Source organism: Erpetoichthys calabaricus, chromosome 13 (assembly GCF_900747795.2).
Source record: "Erpetoichthys calabaricus chromosome 13, fErpCal1.3, whole genome shotgun sequence".
Taxonomy (NCBI): domain Eukaryota; kingdom Metazoa; phylum Chordata; class Cladistia; order Polypteriformes; family Polypteridae; genus Erpetoichthys; species Erpetoichthys calabaricus.
The window spans coordinates 233,562-247,815 of record NC_041406.2 but is presented as its reverse complement, the minus strand read 5'-3'; the positions used below and the strand labels follow the sequence as shown (position 1 = coordinate 247,815).

Below are 14,254 nucleotides of genomic sequence, written 5' to 3'. Positions count from 1 at the left end.
CCGTAATCCCACCTGACCGCTGCCAGGTCTGGCACGTTTGGGGCACATCCAAGAAATTTAAGAGCACAACCACAATGAGACACAAAGTTGGTCTGCAAATGGCATCCCAGGGTTCTTAACAATACATGTGCTTAACTGGTACAAGCTGGCACAGTTAAAGTAGGCAAGATGGACACTTTGTAAGGACAGCCCAGGCTTTATATAAGAAGCCCCCCACTGACTGACCACTTCACAGGTTGATTGGCTGACCAATGCAACAGAACACAAACATAAAGCCCAACCTGCCAACTGGTCACTCACTGGATGAAACATCCCTGCTGGCTGTGAAGCCACAAAGATACCCACCTGAGGTGCCCACTGAGTAGCTGGATCTGCTGTGCCATTTCACTTCCATGGCGTCACCCACTTTGTGACCAGCTGTAATTTCATAAGTGCAGGTTGGTTTGCACCCCAATGGCATGTGGCACAGCTGGATGTCGGGCACCTTGGCAAGGCACAGCAGCAGAGACAGACAGACAGGCAGACTGGCACCATTTATCATTCATCAGGTGCCGATGTCCAAGTCCTCATCCCCTGCTGGTGGACATTTGGAACTGAGCTTTGATTCCCAGCTAGTGGGCTTCTCCTCACATCTGCCATGGTCTTAGTTGCCCACTCCGGGCTTGTGACACACACACTGGATGGAAGTGACATGCTGAGAAAACACTGATGCCCAACAGAAGTCCAACAACATGCCAAACCATAAGGTGGGGGTCAGAAGACACGGGAGCCCCCTGTTGGCCGAGTGAGACCCTCGGACTGACCAATCAAGCAGCTGAGCAGGTCAAAGGGCACAGCCGGGAGTGGGGGGGGGTTGAAAATCCAGCAGAACAAATCCTGAGAATTGATTTCAATTTAAAGGCAAATAAAGCAATCTGATTGGACCGCTGGAGAACAGGCGCTATAAACGACCCCCTCTGAGCTCGACAGAGGTCACCAGGAGAGGTGCCATATGAGCCTCCTTACAAACAACTAACATGGAAACATTCTAAGCAACTGGCAGGTGGCAAGGTAGTGCCCACGGCACCCACTGCCAACAAGTGCCATTTGTAAAATCCAAAAGCAGAAACAGTGAAGAATTTGTCACCCAGTGGCACCACATTTGGGGACCCTGATCAGCTGCCCCTGCCATGTGACTTGGCCACTTGCCAAACACATGCGCATTACATCCACTGGCAATCTGGCAATGCCCTGGCATCGTGCCCCCAGCTGCCGAGATGGGCTTCATCCCCCAAAGCGACGACCAGGTGGCAGTGCAGTGTTTGTTGTCTGTAGTGCCCCCTTGAGGCGGTGTACAGTGCTCTGTGTCTATGTAGTGCCTTTCTTGTCCATCACTAAGGGGCCTGCTGCCTGCCTCCTGTGTCAGGTCACACGACTGGCACTTAAAAAGTTAAAGTTTCAAGTTTCCAAGCTCGCCTTGAGGGGCACCAAGTAGCCCGCCCTGCAGGGGGTACCAGGTGGGTACAGGCCTAAGGAGGAGCAGGAGATCTACTAGAAAAGACAAAGGGAGGCATGGCAGGTGGGCCTCCTGTGCCCGCTGCACCCTCCTCTAAACCAGCTTCTGGCCTGTAGGGGGCAGCAATCTCTGTAATGGCACAATGGTGGATGCAGATGGGGTAGCGCTGCTGCCTCGCAGTTGGGAGACCTGGGAACCTGGGTTCACTTCCCGGGTCCTCCCTGTGTGGAGTTTGCATGTTCTCCCCATGTCTGTGTGGGTTTCCTCCTGGCACTCCGGTTTCCTCCCACAGTCCAAAGACATGCTGGTTAGGTGGATTGGCGATTCTAAATTGGCCCTAGTGTGTGCTTGGTGTGTGGGTGTGTTTGTGTGTGTCCTGCGGTGGGTTGGCACCTTGCCCGGGATTGGTTCCTGCCTTGTGCCCTGTGTTGGCTGGGATTGGCTCCAGCAGACCCCCGTGACCCTGTGTTCGGATTCAGCGGGTTGGAAAATGGATGGATGGATGGATGGATGCAGATGGCACTCTTCATGGTGGAGCACTGAACTGCACCCAGTAAGCGGGCCTTCCACCAAATTTCAGATGCCTGCTGGTTCAAACAGCAACTATGGCATTTGTGCCAGTGTGTGTCTGCCACACGTCCCATCCCTATTCAAACTGTGGAATCCTTCGTACTGTGAAAGGTGCTCCAGGGAGAGCTCGCCCACGCCGGCAGGGGTCTTCACCACCCCATTCTGCCACTCAGCCGCCCTGCCCTCAGCCCCTGGCGACATGTGCACGGCCCAAAGAGCAGTTGGTGGATTTCCCAGCCTCCTGGCCACCAGAGGGGGTCGGGCACAGGGGTCCGCTAATGAGCCCCCTGATTAATCCTCTGCCTGGACTCGCTGAACCCGCGCGCTCGCTTGCCAGCCTGCCCCATAAAACCTGGAATGCGCTCCTTTCATGTGCTCCGCTGCTTATCTGCCCCGACAACGACGTGGCGAGACTTCCCTTCTCCCGTCGGGCTGCCCCGGCGCAGGGCCACCGAAGGTCACCCCGCGCACCCGGGGGCTTTTATAGGCGCTCAAGTGCCATGCTGGCAGGTCAGCAGCGGGGCTCGGCGTAATAAGCCTCCTCGTTGGCGTTGGGCCGTAAATCAGCGTTACGACTTTGACGATGCAGGGGTGGGGGGGCTCGGCCTGTGCCCGTGCGCTTGGCCTCTCTGTCTTTCGTCTCTGCAGGACAGGGGCACGCCAGGCTGGAGGGGACAGAGCGTTTTGGGGGCTCCTCTACCTGTGGGCATTTTCACTTGCGCGCCACATTCCTGCTCTTTGATGGGCACCCATCTTTCTCAGTTTTTTCCCATTTCGTTTCAAGCCCAAGTGAAAGTGACAGATTGGCAAAGTGCCCCCTCCGTAAATCGTCACCTTGTTGTGGTGTAGGGGTTTGAGTGCCACACTGATCCCATGGGCTGTGCTGTCTAATTAGTCCTTGGCGAGGGGCAAATGCGGTCCACTTGGCCATCATGAGGTTAAACAAACAAGGACCCTTGCCCAGAAAAGGGAAATGGGGACCAGCCTGGGGGTCTCGTTGGCAAGTAACTTCACCCATGGGACCCAGGCAGGTGCCACGTGATGAAGCGAGTGGGCCCACCACCTGCAGGAGGAGCCCTAAGGGTCCAGTGCCTTGTGGCCTGATCTCCAGATACCAACCTGGTGCCATCTGGATCCAGTCGGGCTGACGACGGCGTCGGGCAGCTTCTAGCCCCCCAGCTCGGCGTCTGTACGTTGGAGCTCAGGTGCGAGGGTCTCCTCCCTGCGAGTCAGGGATGTGCTCCGATGGGGTCAGAATATTCGGCCGCCCTGAAGACCTTCTTGGAGACCTGGGGGGTTGGGCTGTGCTGGAAGGTGCTCCATTGGGGGGCTAGCATTCTACCAGGGGGGTGTAATTGGGAGGAACAGCCCACCTGCTCTGAACAAGCACTGCTCTGCTATTGGACTTCTGTGCTTGGCACCGCTTGAATGCCATGTCTGAATGTGAAGGTCTTCTCCATAGGTGCACTTGGCACCAGAGCCCCCCAAGGCCACAGGTCGACAGTCGATTTCACAGTCACATCATTGTGACAGTATGTCTTGGACCCTGAAGAGGGGGCCTGGGCTGCCAGCTGACCCAAAGGTACAGTGTGGGTGTGCTAGGAACGTTGGGTAGACCCCCAGCTGGGACACCTCCAGGCGAATTTCTCTCACATTCCAGATAGACGCTGGGGACACTGCTGGGGACACTGTCAAGGTGCTCATGCAGAGCTACAGATGGCCGAGGTGAAAGTGAAAACTCGGTATGGGGGGAGTTCAGTGTCCCTTTGTCCCCAGTGCTGCTCCATATTACCCCTGGGGACATAGGTGGGAGGTGCCAGGAGCGCTTTGAGGACCCACTAAATGCCATCGCCATGAGGCAGAGGACTCAGAGGAGCAGAGTGGAGCTCGCCAAGGTGTCAGAGTGCCAAATATTGATGGTGTTGCCCCCCAAGTTCTTGGAGGTCCTGGATGTTGTTGGCCTCGTCAGCATTGTGTGAGGTTGGGGGCAGGGTCTTTGGACTGGCACACTAAGGTGGTGGTCCCATCTTTAAGAGAGGGGGTCACACCTCTCTGCCTCCCTGGGCGGGCGTAGAGATCAGCAGATTCCAATTCCATCCCAGTCATGGATCGCCAGCCCGGGCCTTTTGCCCCCCAGGGCCTTCATGGGAGCTTTGGTTGACTTGCCATACAGCCCCGTCCCTCAGAGTGTCCTGGGGGGCTTTGCACTCCTGGGGTCCTAAGCCAGCTGTTGTGTATTCGGTCCTGAAGAGCTGGGTGGGAGTTTGGGTCACGTGACCACCGGTAAGTCAGACTCGTCCCTGGTGGGTGTGACATCTCCACCAGAGCTGCTCTTTGTCACTAATTTTCTGGACAGAATTTCTAGGGGCAGTCAAGGAGTGGAGGGCCTCTGGTTTGGGGGTCTCAGGACCACATCTGCACTTTCCACAGAAGATGTAGTCCTCTGTCACCTCAGTTGGTGACGGCGTGTGAACCGTCCAGGACAAGGATCTGCCCCTCCAAGACCAAGCTGGTGAAGGGTGGGGCGCGCCCTCCAGGTTGGGGCCAAGGCGAGTTTGAGGGTCCTGTGAACAAGTCAGAGGAGAAGGGAATGGGAGGTCACCGGGTGGATTGGGGCAGCATGAAGGTGGACGTTGTACCAGTCAGTTGTCCCTGTCCCCCTCTATGGTCACAAGTGGCCTTCCTTCACAGGATGTCACGGCTCGGTCATCTGATTGGGGTGCCTACTGGACACCACCCTATGAAGCTGGGAGGAGACGCCGGGCTGGGGGGGCACCTTGGCATCCTCTGAAGGAGTCGGAGGAGACTGCTGCCCGCTTGTCCAGAAGGCTCGTCAGCCGAGCCCCAATCTGCGTGTGTGGCTTGGGCATCAGCGGGCGCTGCCATTTATTTGCTGAGGCACAAATCAGACGGGTGCCCCTTCAACATCAGACCTGTGCCTTGAAGTGTGGGCACACCTCTAGTGGATCACAGGCGGGCAGCGTTGTACATCGTCAGCCCCCGACATGATACTCCCACTACAGTGCCGCTTACGTGTCACCCGAGGTGCTCCGCTGCTTGGGGTGCAATGAGATTTTATTGTCACATCTCGTCTGCCCGTCACTCAGTGATGTGACAAGCCAGTGGCTGCCAGTCTCAGTGCTTTGCTCTGCACACCGCCGTGGCACCGTCAGGCGGTCTCTAAATGTCACTCGCACTCTTGCCCGTCGTTTCATAATCAGGCCGTTATCGGTTCACGTCTCTGGAGCGACTCGAGGCACTTTATGTTGGCGGGATGGCGCTGCTCCACCTCACCAGTCCAGCTCTTCGCAAGCTGAGCTACAGGAACGACGATCCTGCAACATGCACCGGGCATGAGGCAGCGATGGCCTTGGCACTCACAGACCTCGGCTTGCCAGCGTCAGCTCAGCCTCCTCCACCAATGCCAGACGGCGGCCACATTTGGACAGCACATGGCGTTTCCAGACTACACCCTTGATCAGTGGCCACTTGTCACCCAGTGATGCCAGTGCCCAGGATGCCTATCCCTGGAGACCCCTGCCAAGCGGCTCATGGAGGGCATTGCAAAAATCAACAGGGCCAAATCAGGACCTTCAGTTTGCATCTTGTGACTCTCCTGCAGGGACACGGGATCGCATGACTAGGGAGCACAATGGCCACTCAAAGGGCACAAGGCGCTCAGGGGGATGGTTGGCATCGGGCACAAACACCAGCGCCCTTGGCAGCCACACCACACGTCCTTACCAGACACTGGGCATCCCATCGTCACGGTCGGCTGGCCGGTACTCTCAAGGCTGGACGGGGTCACGTGACTCGGGCCCACTGTCCACCCGCGATGGCCTCACTCTGCCGCCTCGTCCTCCTCTTCGTTTCGGGCCTCTGAGAATTTAAAGAGCAGGCGGCGCGGCCCCCGTGGGCCCCCCTTTAAAAGCCCAGGATCGATTTGGAGCTGTGCGTCTTCAGCTCGCCTCCTCTCTCCGTATTTTCCTTCTCGGAATTCCCTCGTAGAATTCCCAGTGCATTTGTACAAATCACAGCCGAGGTCCACGCCGGCCAGTCACTTAGAGGGACGAGAGCGAGAGAGAGAGAGTGCGGACCGCAGCCTTCGGCCCCCGACGTCCCGCCGTCACTTGGCTTTTCACGGACTGCTGCTCCTTCTCCTCAAACCCACCAGCGGCCCCCCATTTCATTCCTCAACCGCCTCCTTCTGTTTGTGTCTGCTCGAGTCTGAGGGGGGCTCGTCGTTTAGAAGGAAAGGAGCTATAAAAACAAAACAAAAAGAAGAAGATGAAGCTGCTGTAGGGGCTTCAAAAAATAAAAATACAAGCAGCAAAGGCCTCTGGACTTGTGCCACCCTGTCGGGCACCATCTAAAAGGCACTATATAAACACAGAGCACCTGTGCAGCCCCCTTTAGGGCCTACAAATAACCACACAAGTGCTGTGCCCAGTCAAACCGAGGGGCCTTGACCACCATAATGGGCCTCATGAGGACCCTTCGACGTGAATCTGGGACAGGGGACACCTCCACGTTTAGGAGTGCTGACCGCTGGAGGTGGGTGACCTGGGGTCCGGCAGCTTCGCCAATGTGAGCACTGAAAGGACGGGCTGGTCTCAGGGGGTCCAGTCTGCGTGTCCCACAGCTCCAGGTTTTTTGGACATCAGGTGCTGAACTGTAGCCGACCACAGTGGCCCTTGGCTTGTGTTCAAGTGAAATATAAGCAAGGTGGTCTCTAAATCGTGGAGGTCCTGACTGCACATGCCACAGACCTTTGGGCTCCTCTTCTCTTTGAGACGTCAAGGCACTATATACTGTAACACGAACTGTGGCGCCGCTGACCCTTCCCTGCAGGGGGCGCTGCTCTTTGGCTCCACTTCACTGTAAGAGCGCCACCGCCCGGCCGTCCCTCCCTGCCTCATTCGTGCACGCGCCTTTGTCGTGCACGCGCCTTTGTCGCACACCGCGGCTCGGGTGGCCGTACAGGTGCGCGCTGGGCGGGCTCTCCGCTGATTCACTTGTGGCAGCAACTGAAAGAACCCACGCGGACCCCGAGGGGTCGTGTCGGCGGAGCGGCCGTCTTAACTGTCCGGGATGTTAACAATCTAAACGCCTGCTGCGGCCATGAGCTGCACGGCGCTATACCGGGGGTGGGGTCTCCTCTTAACACCCCTCATTCCATATAGCGCCTTCAGTCTCTGGGCCCAGACGGAGTGACAGGTCACCATTGGTCACTGCCGGCGGTTCAAAGCGGCCACTTAACCTGGACAGCAATCCATTCGCTGAGGCGAGGCGTCTGTAAGCAGCAGGGGGCGCTCGTGCGCTTGTGGCTCCGCTCGGCTCGAGGAGGGCCCTGCAAGAAAAAAAAAAAAGTTGCAAAGTGCGAAAAGTTTTTATAAAAAGCTTCTGGTTCTGATCTTCTCATAATGGGAGGGGGCTCCGGCGCCCCCGGGGTTTAAGATGCTGCTGGCCTGGCGCACCGCCATCGTCCGAGCCGGCCTGTCAAGCAGAGCACGTCGGTGGTAAGTCACTCGTGCCGCCCGTCAGGTAACGTTGACGGCAGGAAGGCGCCCGCAGTCAGACCGTCATTCGGCCGCTTTCTCTTCGGATTCGTGCGCTCGGCTGCTTTCATGCATTCGGTGCCAGGAGCGCCCGCGTTACGCCGATAGGCTGGCAAATGACAGCCTTGTGCTCCGTCCAGTTTGCCGGCCCGCGGCGGCTTCTTCTTTTCGTGGCCCCGCTATTAAGTCGTCTTTTCGTTTTCTTGTCGCCTTCGACGGGGAGTCCCGTTAGAAACAGAAGCGCGGCTGTCCGCGTTTAGTCGATTTCGTTTAAAAATAATTAGCGGCTTAGTGTTTAAGGCGACGTGAAACAATTCCCGTTAAACGCGCACTTTTGCGTTCACACACTTCGAGGGGTTTGCTCCCCGCGCCCAGCCTTGGCACCTTTATACGAATGCCCTTAGCGGGCCTGTCATCCAAGTCAACGTTGCAAATTCGATTGAAATCCGCAAACGAATAAATGTGAGCGGCGCCGGCGCGAGTCCCGGTCGGTCCTCGACGTGTTGGTTCACCGGTGCACTCACACTCACTGGCCGTTCCCCTTCTGCTCTCGGGAGCTCCCCCGGGATTGGCATCGGGCTCTTTGTAATGGCAGCCTTCTGTGACCGGCCGCGTCCTCCAAGAACAAAAATCGAATCGACGAAGCCCTTGAGAAAATCCGAGCTCGGCCCCCAAGTGTCTTCAGCCCCCCAACGGCGCTCATCTCTTTGTTTTATTTTTAATTTATTTATCTTTTTGCTTTTTTTCCCTACAAGTGTATTTGACTGAAAAGACGAAGAATGACCAAAAAAAAAAAGAAAAATTCACCTGCCAAGTGAAGTCCACCGAAGGACTGGCCGCCGAAGGGGGGGGCTCCGGTCACACCTGCCGCCTGATTTGAACTTGGCTCCCAGTCCACGGTTTACTGGCCCACTCGGGGGGCGCCTTCGCCTCTCCCACTAAAATGGCGACTCGCGAGTGCAGGTTTTTGTGTTTTCTTTTTTAAACTGAAAGACGGAATGCGACGGCGCTCTTAATCCCGCAGAACTGGGGGGCCTCCCGACGACATGAGCCACCTTTGGGGAAACTGAAAGGAGCGAAGCCTCCAGGCGCGAACTTTCCGCTGGCGATGTCGCCCGCCTTACTGGAAGCCCACACAGAGCGGGGCAGCTCGGCGAGCCCGCGGCTCCCAAATCTCGTCTGATTTACGGGAAACGAACCTCCAGCCCGCCGGGCCGTTCGCGGGGCTCGCGCGCCGTGAATTCGTTTTCTGTTGCGGCGTGTCCCGTGAATCCGGTGTGGTGCCCTCTTGTTCCACGCAGTGCGAGTGTGTGATTTGGGCTTCACAGAGAAAAGGCACGGCAAGTGTGTTCACTAATGTACCGTAAGAGCCCCCCGAAGGTCCTCGGCTCGCCTGACTAAGTTGCACGTGGCTCCGTAAAGACCCCATAACTGCCTGCTAATGAGAAATCAGTTAGCTGTTAATGTGCTGAAGTGAAGCAGGAGTCTGCTGAGAATAAACAACAAGGGCCCACCTTCAAAGACCCCCACTCGGGCCGCCCGATCCACGGCAGGACCTGCGTGTTACAGGCCCCACCCGCCCGCACGTCTTTATTTGAACACCGGGCGCACTCCACACAGTAAATGGCTTCTCGACACGCGCAAGCAGCACCAGGGCGTACTTCCCACCCTTTGGCGAAGCCCCCACTTTAACGAGGTGCCCTCCGTTTTGTTGTGTCTGTGTGTTTTTTTTTTCTTTATTGTTTGACGTTTATTATACAAACAGAATGTGAAGGTTGGGGGGGGTAAAAAAAAAAAAGTGCTTTTGGTGCCAGTGCCAAAGTGAATCGCGTTGCCTATCCTTTACGGCTCACTTTGCCAAGTATTTCCTAGTATGTTTGAGGGCGAGGGGGCGTCTCCAGCGGCACGTTAATTAGAGCTTGTCTAATTAAATTAACGTCACTCAAGTCCGCCGGCGCGCACTGAATGGCCAGGGCGCAGTCCCGTGCCGGTGCCCAGGCCCCGCCCCCTGCCCCCGCCCCCCTGAGCCTGCCACACTCTGAGGTGTGAAGAAGACGATCGTATATAAGTGGCCCGGGCCCATTGGATCATTTAGAGCTTCTAAATCGCCTTGTGAAGAGCGTCGGGCCCAAAGACCCCCCGGCCGGGAGCGCCTCTTCCGTTCGTTAGTTCGGCGCGTGCCCGCCCGTCTGCCCGTGCTGTTTGCCCACCTTGTTAATTTTGCTTCTCCGTTTGTGATTTTTTTTTCTTTTCCTCCCGGCCCCCACCCCCACCCCCCCTCTTTTGAAGGATGCAGTTAGGAGAAGCGCTTCTTCCCAACGCCGCCATCAGTTTACCCAAGACTTTCTACAACTTGTCAGCCTCTGAGAATAACAGCCCGGGCTCGACAACCCTCGACTTCCACGACATCGAGCGGACAGAGTCGGAGCAAGAAAACGGCCAGAAAAAGTTCATGGGCAGCAACATGTTGAGCGAGGCGGACGGCGACAATTTCTCTGGAGCCAAGCCTGGCGCTGATGGACGCAAAGGCTCCCCGGCCGTGGCGGAGGAAGAGCTGGCGGGCAGCAACCGCTACAACCTGGACGGCCTGGTCTCGGAGCGCTACTTCCTCTCGCCCTCCGCCCAGCAGACCCCCGAGGTGGGCGGCCCCTGCTCCCTGTACCCCTACGCTGGCCAGCCGGCCTCGGTGTACCCGGGCTCGAACGGCACGCGCTACCCGGCCTCCCTGCACTATGGATCTATGCTGCCGCCGGCCGGCTTCTCCTCGGCCGTGTGCGCGGGAAGGAACCAGTTCGGCTCGGGCTACCAGTTTGGCCAGGGCCCGGGGTCGCTGTACACCTCGTACGTGGGCTCGGGGTCCACCATCGGCTCGCTGTCGCTGGCGGGGGCCGGCACGGGAGTGCGGGCGCAGGTCTACTTGTGTAACCGGCCCTTGTGGCTCAAGTTCCACCGGCACCAGACGGAGATGATCATCACCAAGCAGGGCAGGTAAGGAGCCGCTCGGCACCCCTTCACGTTCTATAGATCTCTCGGTTTGTCTGTCTGTGTGTCATTTAAAAAAAAAAAAAAAATTTCGTTTATATATTAAAAGCGGATATATATATAATATATTTAAAGATTCCATTTGCCAGCGTTTTATTAATAGAAATTTATTTGTCTTATATGTATGAATGCTGCTGTTCTGATTTTAATGTTGAATGGCATTTATACTTTCAAACTTGAAAAACAATTGATCTACTTTGATAGGAGACTCTCGACTCGACCTCTCAATTGTTTTTCATCACTTCATACTGAAGCTAATAATCCATTTTATTGATCTCGCGCTTTCTTTTTGGTAGACGCGTGCCCAGTAAAAGTGCCAGTTAACGGCTAAATAAACGAATGTCGCTGAAATGCCGAGGGCAGCGCCGCTTTGGTTTGTCCTTCCCGGAGCGGTTTGCTTACTTTGCAAGTGACAGGCGCCATCAAAGCTCCGAACGCGCTGTCCTTCAGTCGGGGGCAAATTCTTCTTTATCAAAATTCGCCCCCCGCCCCCCCTCAATGAAATGGACAGCCAGGTCTTGATAGGTGGATGACCCCGACAGACGCCCTTCGTATTTAGAAACCACGAAATTCTAGCGCGACTTTAACTGTTAAAGAACGAACGCGCAAGAACAAAATGGAAATACATAATTTAAAAAAAATTAAAAATAACCAAATGAGCGCATCTCACTCATTCACCCGATGCTGACTTTTTTATTTTATTTTTTTTCGATTTTTCAATTCAAGTTCGCCCAGAGGTCGCCAAGCACTTTGGTACACGAGAACGGAGCGCCGTGCCGATGACAGGGATGTCGCGCTTTCGTGTCTTTGCTTGTCGCGTTGCTTTTCTTTTCCTTTCTTTTTTTTTTTGTTTTTTTCCCCTCAAGCGCCCCGTCCCGGTCCTGACGGCTCTTTGTCTTTGTCCCGCAGGCGCATGTTCCCGTTCCTGAGTTTTAACATCACCGGCCTGAACCTCACAGCCCACTACAACGTTTTTGTTGAGGTTGTGCTGGCAGACCCCAACCACTGGCGCTTCCAGGGAGGCAAATGGGTGACGTGCGGCAAGGCGGACAACAACATGCAAGGTAGGCGACACGGGCGGCTTTGGGTGAAACTCTTATTTTATTTTGTTTGTTTGTTGTGTCGTCCCTACTTCTTCTTTTTTTGTTTTGTTTTTCTCTGTGTCCGCTTTAAAAGCGCGAGATCACTTGACAATGCGCGTGCGCTACTGACGGCTCTGTCTCTGGGGGTCTGGCACATGCAGGTAACAAGATGTACGTCCACCCGGAGTCCCCGAACACCGGAGCCCACTGGATGAGGCAGGAGATCTCCTTCGGCAAACTGAAGCTGACCAACAACAAAGGAGCCAACAACAACAGCACTCAGGTAAGCCTCCTGCCCACCGCCTCTTGGCTTTCATCTGTTTGAATAATTTCAGTTTGCTGTGGCCTGAGTTTGATCAGCACAGCTCTGACAGTTGTTGTCCTTCATGTCCCTGTTGCCCCGTGTGTTGCTGATGGGGACAGCAGCCATTCCCAGACCAGGCCCACCATTGTATTTGTATTTATTTGGTGTATTTTGCTGGTGGTCTTCAGATGGCACGAAGGCCCACCTCATTTTCTGCCTCCTTTTCTTTTTAGATGATCGTCCTACAGTCTCTTCACAAATACCAGCCGCGGCTCCACATTGTGGAGGTCACAGAAGAAGGCGTCGAGGACATCAGCAACGAGTCCAAAACGCAGACCTTCACCTTCCCTGAGACGCAGTTCATTGCTGTCACGGCCTACCAGAACACAGATGTGAGTGGTGGTCTTCTTCTTCTTCTTCTTCTTTGTTTTGGCCCTCGGACGGTGCCCACCCGGGTCCCTCTCGACACCATCTCCTCCTAAGGTCCCTTTTTTTATTTTGTCCCCAGATAACCCAGCTGAAGATCGACCACAACCCCTTTGCCAAAGGATTCCGCGACAATTACGATTCGTAAGTTGGGTGGGCGATGTTGGGCTCGGCCCCTCACGTGGCGGGCTCCTCCTTCACCCTTCCTGTTTTCTCCGTTTGCAGGATGTACACGGCCCCCGAGAATGACCGGTTGACGCCGTCCCCGACGGACTCCCCTCGCTCTCATCAGATTGTGCCCGGTGCCCGCTACACCGTGCAGCCCTTCTTTCAAGAGCAGTTTGTCAACAACCTCCCTCCGGCCCGCTTTTACGGAGGCGAACGGACCGTGCCACAGACTAACGGCATCCTCTCCCCACAGAACGAGGATGCCAACGGGCCTTCAGCTCAGAGGTGGTTTGTCACCCCCGTCCAACAAAGCGGCTCCAACAAACTGGACCTTACCTACGAGACGGACTACTCGGCCAGCTCCCTCTTGCCCTATGGCATCAAGTCCCTGCCCTTGCAGCCCTCCCACGCCCTCGGCTACTACCCGGACTCTGCCTTCGCCTCTATGGCAGCTGGCTGGGGCACGAGGGGCACTTACCAGCGCAAGATCACCACGGGCCTTCCCTGGTCCCCCCGGCCCAGCCCCACCGGCTTCCCGGAAGACCACCTGTCCAGTAAAGACAAACTGAGGGAGGAGAGCTCGTCGTGGATCGAGGCGGCCCCCGTCAAGTCCCTGGACTCGGCCGACTCGGCGACGTACCCCGGCGTCTGCAAGCGGCGACGGATCTCGCCGAGCAGCTCGAGCACCGAGAACTCGCCGACCATCAAGTGCGAGGACATTAGTTCTGACGAGTATGGCAAGGAGAATTCAAAAGCCATGGGCTACTACGCCTTCTATGCCAGCCCCTGACTCCGCGGGGGGCTGGAATGTGCTGAGGACTTCACTCAGGTGTTTTTCATTGTAGTGCCAAATATTCTTTCTTTCGTTCTCCTTCCTTGACATTTTTTCCTCCGTTTTCTTTGCCCCTTGAGATGTGCTGTATGTGATTTCCATGATGAAGGTGCCAAAGCTTTTAATTGCTTCAGACAGCAGCTGTGCCCGTGCCCGGCCCTGATGTGATGCCCAAGAGTATTTTTAGGAACTTTTTTTTTTTTTTTTTTTTTTCTTTTGAAAGCATGGCCGTTTCTTACTGTTTGTTAATTTATTGAACTCTCTCTCTGTCTCTCTGATGTACAGTTTGGATGTAAATGTGCACCGTAGCGTGGGGTTCATCATCTTTGTACAAAAGTGTCTCTCCGTGATGTGTGGCTGAGGATGAAGAATAAAACCCAAAACTCCCCGGGCAGCCTGCGGCTTTTATTACGGCCCTCCAGTGGCCTGCATGGGGTGAGGGTGCTGGCCGGCCGTCTGTCTGGTTGGCACGCACTGGGCACTCACGCGTTTCGATCGCGCACTTTTTTTTTTTTTTTTTTTTTTTCCCTCCTCCGTTACTCCTCGTCGCGCGTCTCCCGTTGACCCCCCGGTGATGGCCGCCTCTCGTCTTTCATTTTCGCCTCTTCAAATTCAGGGCCTCCCGCTCCTCTCAAAACGAAACCTCTGCCCCCACAAAACGATCGTTTTCAAAAAGCCGTGATTTGAGTTCCCCTTCATTTTCTACAAATGCGCGCTTTTCCAAGAAATCGAAGTTGGCGGCGAGCAGCTCGGGGGGCTTAGGGGGGTGCAGTTGAC

The 14,254-nt window shown here is 55.7% G+C and overlaps 1 protein-coding gene across 1 annotated transcript; it reads left to right on the top strand.

Annotated features, from left to right (window-relative positions):
- Positions 1-7,476: 7,476 nt before the first annotated feature.
- LOC114663898 (eomesodermin-like) lies at positions 7,477-13,954 on the top strand. The gene is made up of 7 exons (XM_028817839.2): positions 7,477-7,584; positions 9,913-10,611; positions 11,575-11,729; positions 11,909-12,030; positions 12,285-12,443; positions 12,560-12,621; positions 12,703-13,954. Exons 1-7 carry the CDS (start codon positions 7,523-7,525, stop codon positions 13,433-13,435), a joined length of 1,992 nt encoding a protein of 663 aa, XP_028673672.1. The 5' UTR covers positions 7,477-7,522; the 3' UTR covers positions 13,436-13,954.
- Positions 13,955-14,254: the final 300 nt, after the last annotated feature.